Genomic DNA, 18,296 nt, shown 5'->3' with positions numbered 1-18,296 from the left:
TTGGCACTAAGATCTGAGATCGAAGAAAATATCCAAAGTTCATTAACCGACTATTACCTAAAATGTGAAGGGCACACTGAACTGTATATATAAAAGTTCAGTGGAAGGACATCTACAGGGAGAGTTTATAAGGATTTTTTCTTCCTCTGTGATAAGTGGTTCTGTGACTCACAGAATGAACTATTCTGTGTCAAATAGTTGTCACAGTATCAAAATACTGTGGTTGTGTTTTGTGTTTTATTTTGTTATTTTGTGAATTTGAAAATAACCTCCTTCGTTCTTCTGAATTCTTATATTTACTAATATTTTCTATTTCTAACTGCAAAATATGGGTGAAGGAGAATATGAATTAGCCGGAACTTCCAAAAAAGGCAGACAGCGAAAGAAACAGCTTTATAACCGAATATTACAGCAAATGGAATTTTATTTTAGCAACTCTAATCTCACCAAAGATAGATTTATGTCTCAACTCCTAAAGGAAGATCCTTGTAAGTTAACAATTCCTTCAAAACGTTTTAAGAACTTCTCCAAATTCTCACAGATTTCAATTTCTAGATGTTAACCTAAAAATCTTCATGGATTTCAACAAAATCAAAAAACTCAACTGTACCATAGACGATATTCGTAAGGCAATCAGCAAATCCAAAATAATAGAACTCTCAGAAGATAAAGAAAAAATCCGCCGTATCACGCCCTTAGTCACTAAAGAAAATGTTGACGAATGCACCATTTATGTAGAAAACATAAAACTGGATGCCGACCACGAATGGCTCACTCAGCTGTTTTCAGACTTTGGGAAAATTGATTACGTTTCGATACCCAAGTATATGAACAACAAGGGTAACAAAGGGTTCGCTTTCATCGAATTTGAGAAAGAATCCGATGCTAAGAGCGCCCTCGCTTTCTTTGATAGCATTGGTTGTAAAATGCCCTCGGAAACCAATCCGGAAGACTTGAGAAGTATAAAAACTTTTGAAGCTCAAGATAGTGTGGAGCCGGCTGTGAATAGAATAACTAAGTTTGAAGAGATGGATGGAGACGATGTTGGTGTGACGGAAGAAAGTGACTCATATGAGAAAGATAGTGGTTCGAGGAAGAGAAAGTTGTCTGAAGAAGCAGATGAGGTAATATGATTTTTGTTGACTTGGTGTTTATGAAAACGTATAGTAAGAAAGAATTATCAAAAGTGACAGAGCAATTAACGTAAACTTGATATGGAATGTTTATTTACAAATAAACATTAACGTATTCAAATACTCCTGAAAGACCACAGTAGATCGTAATAGGGTGTTAATTTTCCGTTGATGATTGTGAGTTTGCCTAATTTCTATTACTTCATTTGTATTATTGAACTCGTCAAAGGAAAAAAATATGCTCAATTTTAGGTTGCCAAAGAAGCTCCTAAGGTGAGTGGATCCAAATCAAAGAAAATTAAACTATTAGTGGAAAATAATGGGCATTCAGAAAAGAAAGAACAAAACGACGATGAAGAAAGACAAATCGATGAAAACAAAGGAGACATTAGGAAAGCTGAGGAAGAAGACGCAAAGGCAGAAACTCGGAATGAAACAATTGAAGGGGGAGACACGGATAGTAAAAGAAAGAGTAAGAAGCAGAAGAAAGACAAGAAGAAGAATTACATCAAAGAGCTTGGGCTGCAGGTTTTATCAAAGTGAGTTAGTTTCATTCCCTCTCAACATGTTTTTTACCTAGTTCGTTAAGGTTTTTTTGAACTTTGGTCTCTCACTTCTGATATAATAATATTTTGAGCAGAGCGTAGTACATTTATGGCGAGTCACAAATACAGAAATTCTTGCTTAGAGTTACAAAGACGAAATTATCCACTACAGTTGGGAATCACACGTTGGTACTTAGCTTGTTGGTATTTGACTCCCACAAGTTTTGACTTTTTAGAGTTGTCGTTTGTAGGGGTACGACAGCTGGTTAACGGAAAAAAAGATTTTCAACTGAAACAGATTTAACAGAATGATAAAAAAGAGTATAGGTTTCTTACAACTATATGCAATCAATAAAATTGGTTTTCTAATGAAGAATATTGAGAGAATATGAGCTCTTTCACAAGTTGTAGATTTGTTTGAAGGTGATTGACAATGTGAAGTTGTAGATACTGACGTTATAAAAACTGTGTTGGAGAAGAAACTTTTCAACATGTAATTTAAATTTTTGAATGTTTTGTGATTTCACATATGAGTGAAGACGATTATATAAATGTAAGTTTGGTGAATTACTCTTACTAATTAATAATAGTGAGTTTATTTGGCTATGAAGCTACTAAATACAAATGTAAGAAAACACTACAGATGATCATTATAATTGGTTGATAACATGAATTATTGAATTATATTATTTTCAAGTAAACTCTGTATAAAGCCGATATGAATAATGAATAAAAATTTTTAAAAAGTCCTCAGAAATCAATGTTATTTATTTATCGGTCAAGTACACTACAGAATTATTATAAAATCCCAAATGGTACGTCAAGAAAGTTTCAATTGTTGAAACCAGTCAAGCATTAGAGTTCAGTTATGAACCCAACAAGTAAAATCCATAATATAACTATTATAATTGCTTAAAAATAAATAAACCTATTTATTTTTTATCAGTCCTATACACCACAAACTATTAATAAAATACCAAATGGAACATAAAAAAAAATATTAAAAAGACAAAAATAAGCTTAAAGACATTCAACACTAATGAATAATTTAATTATAAAACTAAAACGTAACTATGTCAAGTACATTACAGAATTGTAACAAATATTACATCAATGTGCAAACAAACCCTAGAGTCAAGTTATTACTTCATATTAAATAAAGGTATGCATTTTCATTTGTCAAATAGTGCATTAAGTTTAAATTAAAAAAAAAGACATGTACGAGTACTAGAATAAGTTATGATTATTAAAAGAAATAATAAACGACTATTCAGAAGTTTAATGAACAATCTCTTGATGAAGTCGTCTAATTGCCATTTTTTTGAATTTTAAATATGACAAATGAAAAAGATCAAGTTCTGAAAAGTATGTATTGAAATTTTTTATCGAAAGTGATTCCCAAATCGCATAAGCTTTTGACAGTTTGAAGAGTTGCATCATTAATGGAGTAGTTTCCAATGACAGGATGTCTCATTCTATAAAATCTCAACACATTACATTTCTTAATGTTAACTTTTAGACAATTAGTATTACAGTAGGTACAAAAGCTATCTAGGTCATTCTGTATACATTCAATATCATTGGTAGATTGCACTGTTTTGAAAAATTCAAGGTCGTCCGCATACAGAGAGATATTACAGTGTTTAAACACTGATTTAACATCATTAATAAAGAGTAGAAATAATATAGGACCAATGTGCGAACCTTGCGGAACCCCTGAAGTTACATGAATTGTTTCTGACACACTGTCAGCTATCCTCACATTCTGCGATCTACCGGAAAGGTAGGATTCAATAAATTTCAAGTATCTGCCCGTTATTCCAAGATTATTAAGTTTTAAAATTAATAGTTCATGACAAACTGAATCGAAGGCTTTAGCAAGGTCCGTGTAGATAACATCAACTTGGAACCCTTGCTCAAGCTTATTTGTGATGAAGTTTTGATAGACAGCCAAATTGGTGGCAGTAGACCTTCCTTTGTAGAATCCATGTTGTTCATCTATTATGACGTATTTGAAATTATTGAACAAAAATTAAACACATTTCTCTAAATTTTACAAAATTTTCGCAATGTTTTATTTCTAGTGGCAACTAATTCATTTTAATTCAGCAAAACTTTATAAAATAATTAATTTTGTTCAAAACTTGTAGTATATCTCTTTAAATGGATATCTATTGAATTTCTTGTATTGCTGTTACTTGAGAATTGTATTTTGTCTTCAAAATATTCAGGAAGCATATCACACGGGAGGTGTTCAAGTGACTTGGCACATTGTTTCCACCAAGAGCGGTACATATTAGAAATACGCGACGCAATGTGGCTGTCCATCGTTCTGAGGTTCAACTCAGTACACCTCGCACTTCACTGTTTGGGAACTCTTTCACAGCGTTTATGTGAAATAAACTTCCTGAAAACGGTTTTCTAAATAAATTTAATCTCGACCTATTCAAATCCAACGTGAAACGCTACTTTCGCACAGGCACCGCTCTGAGAACACCTTAAGAATTTTCCTTTAGTGCTTGTGTTTTATCCTTTAAAAAACTTCTCATATATAGCTATTGTATACTCTTAAAAATAGATAGATAGATCTTTATTTAAATAGGATATCCTAATAATATACAAATCAACTAGAATGGTAGATATAAAAAAAAAGGTATGTGTTAATTGCATTAGGTAATTTGTTGAACCGATCAAAACCCTTGAAAAACAATGCTATATGTTCTTGCTATATGTTCTTGAAAATGCTTGAGAAAGCTATTGTTTATTTTTGAAAATGCTTGAGAAATCTACTATATGTTCTTAAAAATGCTTGAGAAAGCTATTGTTTAGCGAAACAAGTTTCACTGTGGCGTAAAAATCCCACAATAAAGTGTTTCTTGTACACGTTATGGATTTTCATCAAGTATCAGTCAATTCCATCACATATGGTAATAAATAAAAGAGGAAATCAATTACACCATAAATAAAAAAAGGTTGAATCTGGTTAGGGAAACATTAGAAATATCTAAAAGTATAAATGTTAATGGTTATACATTGACATACAAAATTGTACAAAAAAAAACCTGTACAGTTTCAACGCGATGTATGTGCTACTGATGAGAAAAATTCAATCCCTTTGTAGATTCGAATGGAAAAAAATGCGGAATCGCTATCTGGATTTGCAGAGGAAGAAGATGAGAGAGTTCAAGCAGTACCTCAACAGACAGAAGTTTTCTGCGAAAGGACACATACGGACGAAAGCTCTTAAAGAAGAAGCTGGTCAGTTGGTGGAAGAGATGCCCCAGAAAGAGGAGGAACCCGTCAAGTTGGAGTACGTTCCCGGTGTTATAGTCAAGTTGAAGTTGGCAGAACCTTGCATGGATGCCAAAAAGTTAAAGGTGAGAGAGTTTTTTTACATTTTAATACAGTCGGATTCAAATTTTTATGAATCTCTTGTCATTTGTGACGATAATTCAAACTTAAAATCAAACTAATATGTTTCTATTCTTTTTGGTTGTTTACCTTTCGTTTATTGTGCAGAGAACATCAAATAATTCAAAAATTAGTAGATCAATTGTTGTCATGAATTATTTTGACAAATGACATTGATGGTTATGGCAAATCATTATTGCCAACAACGAAATATAAAACGGTGCATCCACTATCATCCTCATCAAAACATTGAAAGGTGTCATTATTAGCAGAAAATACAGGGTGTATCATTGAAAACGTATCACTAGGCAGAACTGCACATTTCTATTTCAAAAAAAGACTAGGAATATTGAGTTTATTTCTTGAGACTGAGAAGCGAAAAGGTACAAAAACAGAACGGCAACTTACAAAAAATAAAACAAAAAACAAACCGGAAAAAGCTCACACACAGCACAGTATACTTCACAGAACACATAACACATTAAGTGAAGTATACTGTGCTGTGCTCACACACAGCACAGTATACACAGAGAACACATTTAAAACAAAAAACATAAAAATCGCACAAAAATGACAAAGACGCAAAAATAGCAAAAGAACAACAAAAAAACTAGGAAAAAAAAACAAAAAAAGATAGAGTATTAAAAACACAAAACAGACAACACAACATACAGCACACTACACTCGATACGGAAGACAACACATACTCACATACACGATCAAAAACATAAAACTAACAACACACACTCCATATAAGAAACACAAAAAATGCAAAAGAGGGAAAATAAACAAAATGTAAAAATTCCAAAAAGGCAAAATATGCCAAAAAACTAAGAAACGGAAAACACACAAAAACCTCACACAAAAAACTCAGTAGAACGAAAAAAAGTTCATACAAAACACCATACTTCACATAACACACACAACACAAAATTTACATCACACAACACAAGAACAACACATTGACAACACAAAAACTGAGAAAAGCTACACAGCACATTAAACATTACAAAAACGCAAAAATGGCCAGAAAACAACGAAAAAAACTTACAAAACAGACACTACAACACATATAACACACAACACGAAACACAACACAAAATTTACATCACCACAACACAGAGAGAACACTTTAAAAACACAAAAAAAAACGTTAAAAAATCACCAAAACCGAAAAAACCCCCAAAAAAAACTACGAAAAAATCATAAAAAGCCAAAAACTCAAAACAGTCAACACAAGACACAGAAAACAACACACAGCACAAAAAACGCCAGAAAGGCAAGAACTAAAAAACGCGAAAAAGCTCAAAAACAAAACACAATTCACAAAAGACACAAAAATGAAAAAAATAATAAAAAGGAAACAAGCAATAAAACTCCCACACAACACAGACAAAACAACACACAAAGATAGTAAGTAAAACACATAAAACGGAAAACACGCACACAAACATTGTCGCCGTGCCATTGACAATTTTTATAACAAGTTTCAATATAGTAAAGCAATTCACTTTGAACTTTTTTCCAGAACGAAATCAAAGCCTTCTCATCGGAGGTCAAGTACGTGGACGTTCCCTTACCGGCTGGCAGCGAAGAAGTTTTTGTGAGGTTCTCCAACTCGGACAGCGCCAGAGAATTTACAGACCAAGATTTTCCAGGGGAGAAAGTAGTATTGCACAATGACGAGGAGAAAGTGTATTGGGAAAAAATCCAGAACGACAGGAACGTCAAGTTCGCAAAGAGCACAAAGAAACTGAGGGGGAGGAACAAGTTGTTGAAAAAAGCCGAGAAGAATAGGCCCAGCATATCAAGTTTGAAGAGGGGGAATGAACGGGTTTTGGAGTTTGTACCCACCAGGAGGTTGAGCTGTTTATTTTCAATCTGTTGGTCGTTCAAAAGGGTAATTTTCTAGGAAGTTACTCGTGGTCCTGCATTGTATGAACTTACGAAGCAAGTACAAATAAGTTTACTGGCTAGAGTTAGTCGGTATTTTAAGATTTTTTTTAGAAAAAAACTATACATTATATGTAATTGTTGCAAATGCTGTGTTTGTCTGAAGTATGGCCTCTACCCTTAATTCTCTTCGGTTTTCTAATTATGATAATAATATTTGCACACCTCAACTGTATTACTAATCCATTACTATGATCATGATGCAACCAACTTGGTTGACGAAACTCACGTCTTGAAAGCATATCATTGAGATTGATCTATTTTTCAATGAAACAACACACTGAAATTTGTAATAGAATCATATACTCTTCCGTCACAGATGCATCATTGTGCAATCAGATATATTTTCGCATGATTGTTCGTCAATTCACGTGTAAATAAAATGCGAGTCATGTTTTCTTTTATTTCTCTTATTTTATCTATTTATTTACATTAGCTCACATAAGTTTCTACTTCTAATGGTTGTCATTCGTAGGTGATAACAGCTAATAAACGGAAAAACAGATTGAAACAGAGCAGAACAGATTTTTACATAGATAATACAATATTCCAGAGAGATTTTTTTAGTTTAACACCTGATAAACGGAAAAAACAGATTTTTAAATAGATAATACAATATTCCAGAGAGATTATTTTGATTTAACCCTTTGTTCCAGGAAAGTTTTATTTCTTGATTTTGAGCAAAATGATTTCAAGAAGTCGATTCTGAAAGGTCTCAAATTACCTAAATTGAACCGATTCAACTTATTTTTGTTCTTGTGATGCACTGTTAGGAACCTTTGGTATAGTAATGAATATTACTGCAGTTTTATTCCAACACCTACAGCTATGAATGAAAAATGAAACAAATTGATAATTATTATTTATTCTGAAAACTGAATGTTTATTTGTAAACATTATCTTTTATGATGAAAAAAAACGATGTTTCTATCAGAAAAACACAGGTCAACCTGGCAACAGTACAGGCCAACCTGGCAAACAGTTCGGGTCAACCTGTCAAACGTACACGCCTATCTGGCAAACGGTAAAAGCCAAACTGGTAAACTTATAGGCCAACCTAAAAAACGTATAGGCCAACTTGGCAATTGGTACAGAGCAACCTGGCAAACAGTACGGGTCAACCTGTCAAACATACATGCCAATCTGGCAAACAGTTCGGGTCAAACGTACAGGCCGATCTGGCAAACGGTAAAAGCCAAACTGGTAAACGTATAGGCCAACTTGGCAAACGGTACAGGACAACCCAGCAAACTTACGGACCAATCTGGCAAATTGTAAAAGCCAAACTGGTAAAGGCCAACCTGACAAACAGTACATGCTAACCTGGTAAACGTATAGGCCAACCTGGCAAACGGTACAGGCCAACTTGGCAAACAGTACGGGCCAACCTGTCAAAAGTATAGGGCAACCTGTCAAATGTACAGGCCAACCTGGCCAACAGTACATGATAACCTGGTTAACATATAGGCCAACCTGGCAAACGTATAGGCCAACCTGGTAAATGTATACACCAACCTGGTAAACAGTACACTACCACATTTTACAGTGGGGTTTCTCAGCTACCCTGTAAAATGAACACCTTCCGGATGGGGCAAATGAGAACACTGATGGAAGCGAACTTCTTAAGGCACCACATATATGAAATGTGTAGTTGGAGAAAAACATGTAGACTGTCTTTATATTCACCACTATCAAATCATGCAAAGTTACTCAAAAGTTACTTCTTTGCATTATCTACACATCTTTCGAAAGATGTTGTTTTGAAATTGATTGCATACTTCCTTTCTTTGGAAGATTCCCATTTTTTTTATATGAAGATGGATAAGTAGAAAGCCAAAACCTTTTTTCCACAATAATATTGAAACATCAGACAACAAGCATTTCATATTCACTAAAACACTACATCATATACATTTCTGTAGGCGAGGAAAACACAAATAAAACAAAATATATATTTATTATATATCTGACGAAGCAGAAAATTAATCCGCAAAACATTAGCAGAGATGTGGACTGTTCGATTCATTGTACAATACTCAATAGGCCTAAGTGGAGAATATATGGGGAATACATTGTTTTTTTGTATCATTCAACAGGTACATAGGTATTTTTCAGGGTTAAGTTGAAGAACAACAGAGTAGCACTCTCCGCTGCCGAGTTGAACTTCGCCCTTTATTTTCTTAAATATATTTTGAAGGATTATTTTTATTCAAATAATAAGGAAATAATAAAGACGTTATTATTATTATTATAATGCTGTATAAGTGAAATTTTAAATGAGAAAAATCAGTGTAAAAAACTATAGTTTAATTTTGTATATCGTTACAGTGGTTTCGATTGGGAAATATATACAGGAAAATCATTCAGATACATTTTGCATGAAACATACCAAAAAACAATTTTGAAAAAATCCAAATCATTGAACAAAAGGCAATAAAAAATGTATCGCAAATTACAAACTCAAAGAGTACCTATTAAAACTTGTAAAAAACTCCAATACAGCTAAAGCATGTAAGAAATTTTCAAACTATCCCTAATCGTAACCCTACCAGTTCCTATTACCCCCACCTCCACCACCCCGCCCCAACTTCCGCCGCCGCTATTTCTGTTAAATCCTCCGCCTCCACCGCTTCTCCTATCGCCGCCACCTCCGCGTCCGCCGCCACCGAAACCACCTCCGCGTCCGCCGCCTCCAAAACCACCTCCTCGGCCACCCCGAAGCCTCCTCGTCCGCCGCCGCCTCCTCCACCTCGTCCTCCCCTGCCACCGAAACCTCCTCTACCGCCGCCGCCTCGGCCGCCTCCTCCGCGACCGCCCCTGCCACCTCTTTTCTGAATCGAACCGGGAGGCTGCGGGAGGAACCTTTGGAGGGGAAGAAGTTTTGCCGGGTCGATGAACAACTGAAAATAAAAAATTAAATAAATACAATAGGAAATTCAAACAATCATTATGTTGCTTATTCAATTTGATTTATTTATTCACTAAGTTCAAACAACTACTTTGTTAGGTGTTAAGCTGTGCCTTTATTTACGTTTATCGAGTAAAGTGAAATGAGGACATCCCAAACAAAAACAAATTTCACAAAATAATTTTGGATGACCGCAAAGTGAAGATGATGGAGACAGCTGAGGCTCTAAAGATATCAAAGGAACGTGTTGGACATATCCTGCACTAATATTTGCGTATGCGAAAGCCTTGTTCAAAGTGGGCGCCGTAGGACCTCACAATCGACCAAAAACAACGAATTGATGATTCTGAGACGTGTTTGAAGCTGTTCTACCATAAAAAAACTATGCAATTCACCAACTGCTGCTAAAATTACAGTTCATTTATTTATTCAACCGCAAAGCCGATTTACAAAAACATATTTAACAAAGTGTGAGGAACTAAAAAGTATTTTTGAATGCTTATGTCTGATGTCTAAATTACAATTTACAATTTTACAAAACATTTAGCAAAGATTCCTCTTGGCTGGGATTAAATCAAATAGGTGAATGAATGTCATTACGATGTCATCGATGACATAAGCAGATCAAGCTTATTCCGTGACATTAAAAATCGTAATTCATGAATGAAGTGTGTGTATTTTCTATAATTTTATCCAATTTGGTATTGAAGAGCCTTAGGGCAAGTGTCTTAGGGCGAAACATCGATGTATACCAGTGAGGATGACATTGTTCCATGTAAGTGCAATTAATTACCATTCATTTAAAGTAGAACTCATGTGAATGATATCTGATTTTTATTCCACAACGAATGTTTGAAATACAAACTGAGTAGAGAAAAGTATTTTATGTTTAATTCAGTGTTCATATAGAAGTATTTGTTTCGAAAGTTTTTTTTTTCTTTCGTGTAATTCAATGTTTATTTGAAAGTAGCTGTTTCAGGAGGACTTTCTTTCAGTTTGTGTCTGAAAGTTACTTCTTTGCATGATCTACACATCCATGTATAGAGTTACTTATTTACAAATTGATTACTTCCTTCCTTTCTTTGGAAGATTCCCTCATCCTTTTTTTGTATCAAGATGGAGTAGTAGAAAACCAAAAACTTTCTTTCCCAAAAATTAATCACTCCTAAAAATATAACCCCTTCATTTCAAATTAATAAATTCTTATGTCTAGTGACTATATCACTAAAAGATTAAACAATTCTGGTACTTACAAGAAAAAAGATGTAACAAAACCGGTACTTACAAAGAAAATGGTAAGTTAAAGAAAAGCTTCGAAAATGCTATAGCCTTTCCAATTGATTTTTAAAGACCTGAAGTGATACATTAAACAGATATAAGTTATTATGATATTGATTTCCCAGCTTCAAAATATGAGGCATCAGACTGTTCAAAGCATAATTTGTACGAAAAAAAAATTATATAAACACAATTCTTTAAGAATTTTTTTTGAACATTCTCAATCAAATCGATATTTACATTATAGTATGGTTCCCATATAATCAAACAATATTCAAGAATGGATCTTACGAAAGAACAATATAAAATCTTTTTTGTTTTGATTGAAAAATCAGTAGAAATTCTCAACACAAAACCCAGCATTTTGAGACTTTTTGCCACAATTTCTAATACTTGAGGATTGAAATTGATTTCGATATCAAATTCAACTCCCAGATCGCGAATAAATGTTTCTCTTTCAAGAGCTTATTATTCAATGTATATTTAAAGAATATTGGACTTCTAATTTTAGCAAACGTAATGATTTGACACTCATCAATGTTTACCTCTAACAAATTATTTCTTCACCACATGGAAAAAGCTTAGAGATCTTTTTGAACTAATTCAGCATCTTTCTGGCAAGTAATTGCTCGATAAAGTTTGAGATTATCAGTAAACAAGAAATTATGAATATTTGAAAACAAACTCTATGTCCGATACAAACAAGTTGAACAGCAGGGGATCCCTGCGGAACCCCAGATGGCACCAAAATGGGCGTAGATGTTGTATCTCCGTATTTTACAGACAGATTTCTACCAGTTAAGAAGCTAGTGATTACTTGCAGAGCATTTCTGCCTATACTAAGCGCTTGAACTTTAGATATAGTAGGCCGTACTTAACTCTATCGAAGGCTTTGGAAAAGTCAGTATAGACTGAGTCAACTTGTAGTCTCCTCTCAAGATTTTTAGTTAAATATTTTTTGTAAAGAGTAAAGTTGGTACAAATGGATTTACCTTTTGAATAACCGTGTTGTTGGAAATATCGTTCATTAATTATGTACTCAAGGGATTTGAATAAAATTAGTCACCAGCAGAAGTTGCAAAATAGAGGCATGAGAACTTTTATAAAGTGTGAGACATGCTAATGCATGCAAAACTGTTTGTCTAAAGTGTTTGCCGTGTTGCAAAGATTACGGTACTGCACAATGATATTAATAAGATAATAAATGATTTTGTCTCCTTCCTATTTCAAGCAAATGGTCAATTACGAAATCTATGAACACCAAACTCACAGTAATAGCAATTTTCATATTGTCAGAACAAATTTCAAAGGGAGAACAAATTTAGTATTTTTCAAAGGCTCCATTGATCTTAATGACCTACCAACTGACAAAAAATAAAAAACATTGTATTCAAGACCCACCTTCTGATTTTTCTGAAAACTGCTAGCTTTAACATCATCAGACAACCTTATCGTTACGGAATAGTCCCTGATATTTCCGAAAATTTCATCGATCTTCCCAATCTGCTGCTTATTCTCTAGATAAATAGGGGCGTTGAAGTAGGGAACATCCTCGATTTCAACCTTACAAACCAGATCGTCTTGCACCGCCTTTTCGTAGTATCCCAACGAAATAACCCGCTCCGGGGGGCCTTGGTCGAAATTTCTACCTCCGCCACCGAAGCCTCCTCGGCCTCCCCTACCTCCACCTCCACGACCTCTGCCGCCTCCTCCGAAGCCTCTGCCACCTCCTCCGAAGCCTCTACCACCTCCTCCACCTCGGAAAGACATCCTGGAAGAACTGTTATGATTGCACTAACCTGAATGTTTATAAATCTGTTGTCGAAACTAGTACCCACAGAAGAAGGACCAGTAATTTTATCTGTATTTCTAGGCAAGACGTACCTTTATCAACAAAAGTTCCTTTTTATATAGCTGATTGTGAGAAAATATTCCAAACTCCGACTGTGAACACAATGAGGAAGATGTTATTTTTTCCCAAAATTCTTCTTAGTGAATCGTTGAACGATTCAAGGGAACTGCATTAGAATGAATATTCAACTTTGATTCATTTATATACTATAAACATACTCAAATATACCGACACATGGTACTTTAGCAGAAAATTTTAAGGTTATCGAAGTAACTTTATAACCACAGAACACTTCTTATTCTTCTTGGATTTTGAGTTTAGCTTCTAGGTCATTACCCAGCTTCGACAAAAATGTTTGTATTTTGCTCTTCTTGTTTGATGGGTAGATTGTCAACCCTTCAGTCTCTTCTTCACCAAATTTGTTGAACTTTTTCAATTTTTTCTTTTATTAGTTTTTCATCAGCGTCTAACTAGCTATTGAGGGTTTAGAGAATTAGTAAGGATTGAACAAACACAAAAGAAAGTAAAGGAAAATTGTTACAGGACTCTGAAATTTAAATTTTCCGTAAATTGTGGTTATAAAAATAATGTCTATGAGTTCCTTATTCTCTTCTACACTTATGGCCCTTTTCTGGAAAAAAGCCGTCGCTTTTCTCTCTAATTGTGTAATGTTTCTCTGAATGTTTATCCGAATATTCGCATTTTCTGTGACTTATTTGATTTCAAAAATGTCTGTTAGTGCGTTTATTATCGGCGTAAGAAACTAATGAATAGGTGAAATAAATTACTTCGATGTTCAAGAAGCACAACAAACTTGGTTGTTGTTTTACCATCTGGCTTAGTTTCAATATGTTCAGTAGATGTCGCATCTGGATAAACTTTCCAGTCATCAGCATACATGAATAGTCTACCCTGTGATATATGAGAGGGAAGATCATTAATGTACACTGTACACTGCTGTGGAATAGGCAAACTCCTTTCTAGAGTTCTGAGTGGAATCTCGAATAGTTCCTAAATTTCCTAAATGCCTTCTTGTACTTAAACAGTCAATAATAATTTGCTCAGTTATGGAGTAAGAAGATTCATGGAATACTATGTTCAGTGTTCGGTTGAACGACTGTTTTCTGACTGTTTGAATTAGTGGAAAATATCAGACCGTGTCAGAACCCCCCATCCTTATTGAAAACTACTATTTCGCCCCAGAATTATATTTTTATTTGAATCTAATTAACAAACTCATAGTATTTCGGTTACTTGTGCATGCAATTCAAAAACAAACATTCCTAGGAAATAACTTAAAGCACGGATGTGTTCTGAGGAACCACAGTGGTCAAATCTGAAACCTTACCACATCCGAACAAACCTAAATCGAACACAAACCATAAAAACCAGGTAGCGCCATCTCGTTGACGATAGAATAAGTGAAGTTACTAACGCACTGCAGTGAAAGGTGGAACTAAAACAATAGATTTGGACATTAGCGAAACCTGTGGAACAAATCGTTGATTCGAAATGAAATCCAAATTTTCAATAAGAGATGGTACTGACACGTTAAAAATCATAAATTAAAAGTTCATGTTTTGGAGAGTGGGGTCACGGTAAATACCAAGGATCGAATATCCTTACATATGCAGTGCACGTTCAATAATTTTACATATTTAGAAATAGTATTTATATTTTTCTATTGTTTCAGAATGAAATAAAACCGTCAATTAACAAAAAATATTTCTCAGGAAGACCTTTTGAGATTACTTTTTACATTTCAATTTACCCCATTTCTGTGAATTTAGGGTGGACATTGAATTGAAACTAATTTGGCTCCTGACTTATTTATGTTGTAGGAGGAAAATCAGTAAAGAAATTCCTTTTAAATGTTAACCCAGTCAAGCTTTGTCTACGATGACAAAAACTCAAATAATTTTGGCAAACCGCCCTGTATTATCTCGAGAAAAAAGTACAATGCGTCTAGTTACATCGAAGAGTGATACGTAGTCGAGATGAAAGTAGAGTGATTAAAAAACGGGTTTCTCTCACTTGAGGACAGTTAGTAATATTCGCGTGTGAGAATATTCAAGTTTTTAATGAGGTGAAATAAAACACAGCTGGGAATTGGTAAGCGTGCTCTATATCGTTCATATTTAATGCTGAAAACAGCTGCTTACTTAGCGTTTGGGACGCCTCGATACATTTTGTCAAACTTATCCATGAAACCATATTCTATTGACAATTAAAAAATCATCATTTATAATGATCTCTCACTGCATTTCAACAATTCACACCAGTTATCCATCATAATTGAGCTGGATGTTGAACTACGTCAAAAGCAAAAAATTAAGCCGCGTCTAATTACATTCATTTTCAAATAGTTAGATTGTGACGTTAATTCTCTTGCATAATTCATCTACTGATATCAATCAACGTTGAGAGCATTTCTAAACTTGATAAGGACAACGTAATAAATTTGGTCCGTCGTTCTCTAAGAAACGTTCTAAGTATTTCCGGTTGCAGAGGGAATACCCGGGAAAAACGTACACACACCAGGTAGAACACTGGGTCCTCGATATTTATTATATTTGTATCCATTAATAGCCGTCACGAAATAAAGAAAACTGCAAAAGTATCAATTTTTGGAGTAAATTTATGGAATTTCTTGCCACAAAGTGATAATTAAGTAATAAAAACTCACACTTCAACGAAGGTATGTACCTCTTCAATTTCTTCTTCTTTTTTCCACATACAGGGCCACAGATTAAGTACTTAATCTGTGACAGGGCTAAAAACTTTTGGTTTGTGTCACATCAACCAACGCCAAGATGTCGGGGGACAGAACTGAATAAAAAAATTGCAGTGAAGCTCTTCGAAATCAATTGTCGTGAATCAATTTGTTTTTATGCTACAATCGATGACTGATTGGTTACTGAGTTCTGTTCAATTTGTGATACAGAATAGTCAATGATTTTTTTGTTCCTCCTGTATTGTATGAATGATAAGATGAATTTGAAGGTAGTTTGCAGTGATTTGCCACTTGCCCTAAATCCGGAAGAAATTCTTTTGTATTTTGGATTTTCTTTCCCAGAGTAAAGGACCGTGAGATAAAGTAGAATAAAAATTACTGTAATAAAAAGTTTTTGGCACATTTTGAGTAGTGTTTTCCAATTTGATATACAACTGTATTCAATTCATATGCTACATGACTGATATGCTTTCTCCAATTGAGTTTCATGTCAAAGTGGTAGTCCAAGATGCTGCTGTGCCCTGATTTATAAAAACCAAGTGATTTTTTATTGTTATTTACTTTTCAATTACTTACAGCAAACCGACCAGAAATTTACTAGATTCTTTGTTCACTTTTGATTGATAGATCTGAGCGATCTTGAATCACATTTAATATTGCCGTATCGTCTGGTATACGAGTTTAATGCCACTGAGACGCTTTCCAAATATTTTGTTCGTTGATAAAAATTTAAAAAAAATACAGGTCCCGGAATGGATCCCTGTGTAACTCCAATAATTATCGAGGAATTCTCCAAACGCACACCGGAAGGTGAAACAACCTGGCAAGCGGTACAGGCCAACCTGATAAACATTGCGGACCAATCTGTCAATCGTACAGGTCAACCTGGCAAACTTGTAGGCCAACCTGACAAGCGGTACAGGCCAAAACGGCAAATGGTACGGACCAACCTGTCAAATGTACAGGCCAACCTGGCAAACCGTACGGACCAACCTGGCAAATGTACAGGCCAACCTAGCAAACGTATAGGCCAAGCTGGCAAATTTGTAGGCCAACCTGGCAAGCGGTACAGGACAACCCGGCAAATAGCACGAACCAACCTGTCAAATGTACAGGCCACTCTGGCAAACCGTACGGACCAACCTGGCAAACGTACAGGCCAACCTAGCAAACGTATAGGCCAACTTGGCAAATGTCTAAGCCAACCTGGCAAACTTGTAGGCCAACCTGGCAAGCGGTACAGGCCAACACGGCAAATCGTACGGACCAACCTGTCAAATGTACAGGCCAACTTGGCAAACGTACGCCCAACCTGGCAAATCGTACGGACCAACCTGGCAAACGTACAGGCCAACCTAGCAAACGTATAGGCCAACCTAGCAAATGTATAGGCCAACCTGGCAAACTTGTAGGCCAACCTGGCAAATGTATAAGCCAACCTGGCAAACTTGTAGGCCAACCTGGCAAGCGGTACAGGACAACCCGGCAAATAGTACGGACCAACTTGTCAAATGCACAGGCCAACTTAGCAAACGTACAGGCCAACCTGGCAAGCGGTACATGCTAACCCGGCAAACATACAGACCAACCTGGCAAACAGTACGGACCAACCTGGCAAACGTACAGGCCAACCTGGCAAACGTTTAGGCCAACGTGGCAAACGTATAGGCCAACCTGGCAAACAGTACACTTCCACTAAGTGGTATACGCTTGTGTCGAAGGAGATAAAAACCGAATTACGGAGAGAGCTCATTGACATACCAAAAAGTGCATATCAGAACTGCTTCGAGAATTGGAAAAAACTTTGGCACAAGTGTATTATATCTGAGGGGGACTACTTTGAAGGGGGGAAAATGGAAATTGACGAATTATTACAAAGAACAAAAATAAATATTGCAAGCATTGGGAAAAGTACGCCACAATTTACGCGTTCGAATTAAGTTGGGAAAAAACATGTTTCTTTAGGTTGAACACAAAAGTTATTCGAAAATTATAAAGAATATCAATGTCTATAATATTTGGAATAGAGTTATAATTCTTCAGACAGCGATACAAAGGGGAATTCATGAAGTAATTCGTATTTGTTAAAGATATATTGAACAATTGGTAATATAGGGTAGAATATTGTGGAATATCATATTGAATTGGATCATTAATTGAAAGGGTAACTGTCAAAACGTCGTTCTTTCTTGATCTCTTTAATCTTGGGAACAGTTTAAAGTCGCAAGGGGCCAAATCTGATGAATACGATGGCCACGAATGATTTTTCCACAATATCAGACGTTTTCTTCGTATTGTTTCACGTTAAAGGTATATAACTTCAAGATAATACTCCTTATCAACCGTACGAACATGTGACAATAATTCCTGATGCACTACGCCATGGTAATCGATAAAATATCGAACTAAAAAGTTAAAAAATATGTTTTTTCAAATAAACTCAAAACAATAACTATCTAAAAAAACTAGTATTATTGTGAAA

At 35.1% G+C, this 18,296-nt stretch overlaps 2 protein-coding genes across 2 annotated transcripts; one reads left to right on the top strand and one right to left on the bottom strand.

Moving 5' to 3' along the window:
- The first annotated feature begins 328 nt into the window (after nucleotides 1-328).
- On the top strand, nucleotides 329-7,130 carry Larp7 (La related protein 7). Its single transcript, XM_023159247.2, is given in 6 exon segments — nucleotides 329-488; nucleotides 556-1,124; nucleotides 1,386-1,672; nucleotides 4,800-5,055; nucleotides 6,618-6,882; nucleotides 6,885-7,130. Coding segments are annotated over 6 exon segments (1,572 nt in total). The 3' UTR covers nucleotides 6,920-7,130.
- Nucleotides 7,131-9,334: 2,204 nt separating this feature from the next.
- On the bottom strand, nucleotides 9,335-13,371 carry Gar1 (Gar1 ribonucleoprotein). Its single transcript, XM_023159251.2, is given in 5 exon segments — nucleotides 9,335-9,629; nucleotides 9,632-9,756; nucleotides 9,759-9,942; nucleotides 12,630-13,008; nucleotides 13,113-13,371. Coding segments are annotated over 4 exon segments (720 nt in total). The 5' UTR covers nucleotides 12,999-13,008; nucleotides 13,113-13,371; the 3' UTR covers nucleotides 9,335-9,587.
- Between the last annotated feature and the right edge of the window lie 4,925 nt (nucleotides 13,372-18,296).

The sequence above is a fragment of the Leptinotarsa decemlineata genome, unplaced genomic scaffold (genome assembly GCF_025532065.1).
Source record: "Leptinotarsa decemlineata unplaced genomic scaffold, Ldec_3_MD MMD2_P_RNA_scaffold_2, whole genome shotgun sequence".
Lineage (NCBI taxonomy): Eukaryota > Metazoa > Arthropoda > Insecta > Coleoptera > Chrysomelidae > Leptinotarsa > Leptinotarsa decemlineata.
The sequence above is the reverse complement of the archived record's forward strand: the minus strand, read 5'-3'. Positions and strand labels throughout refer to the sequence as shown.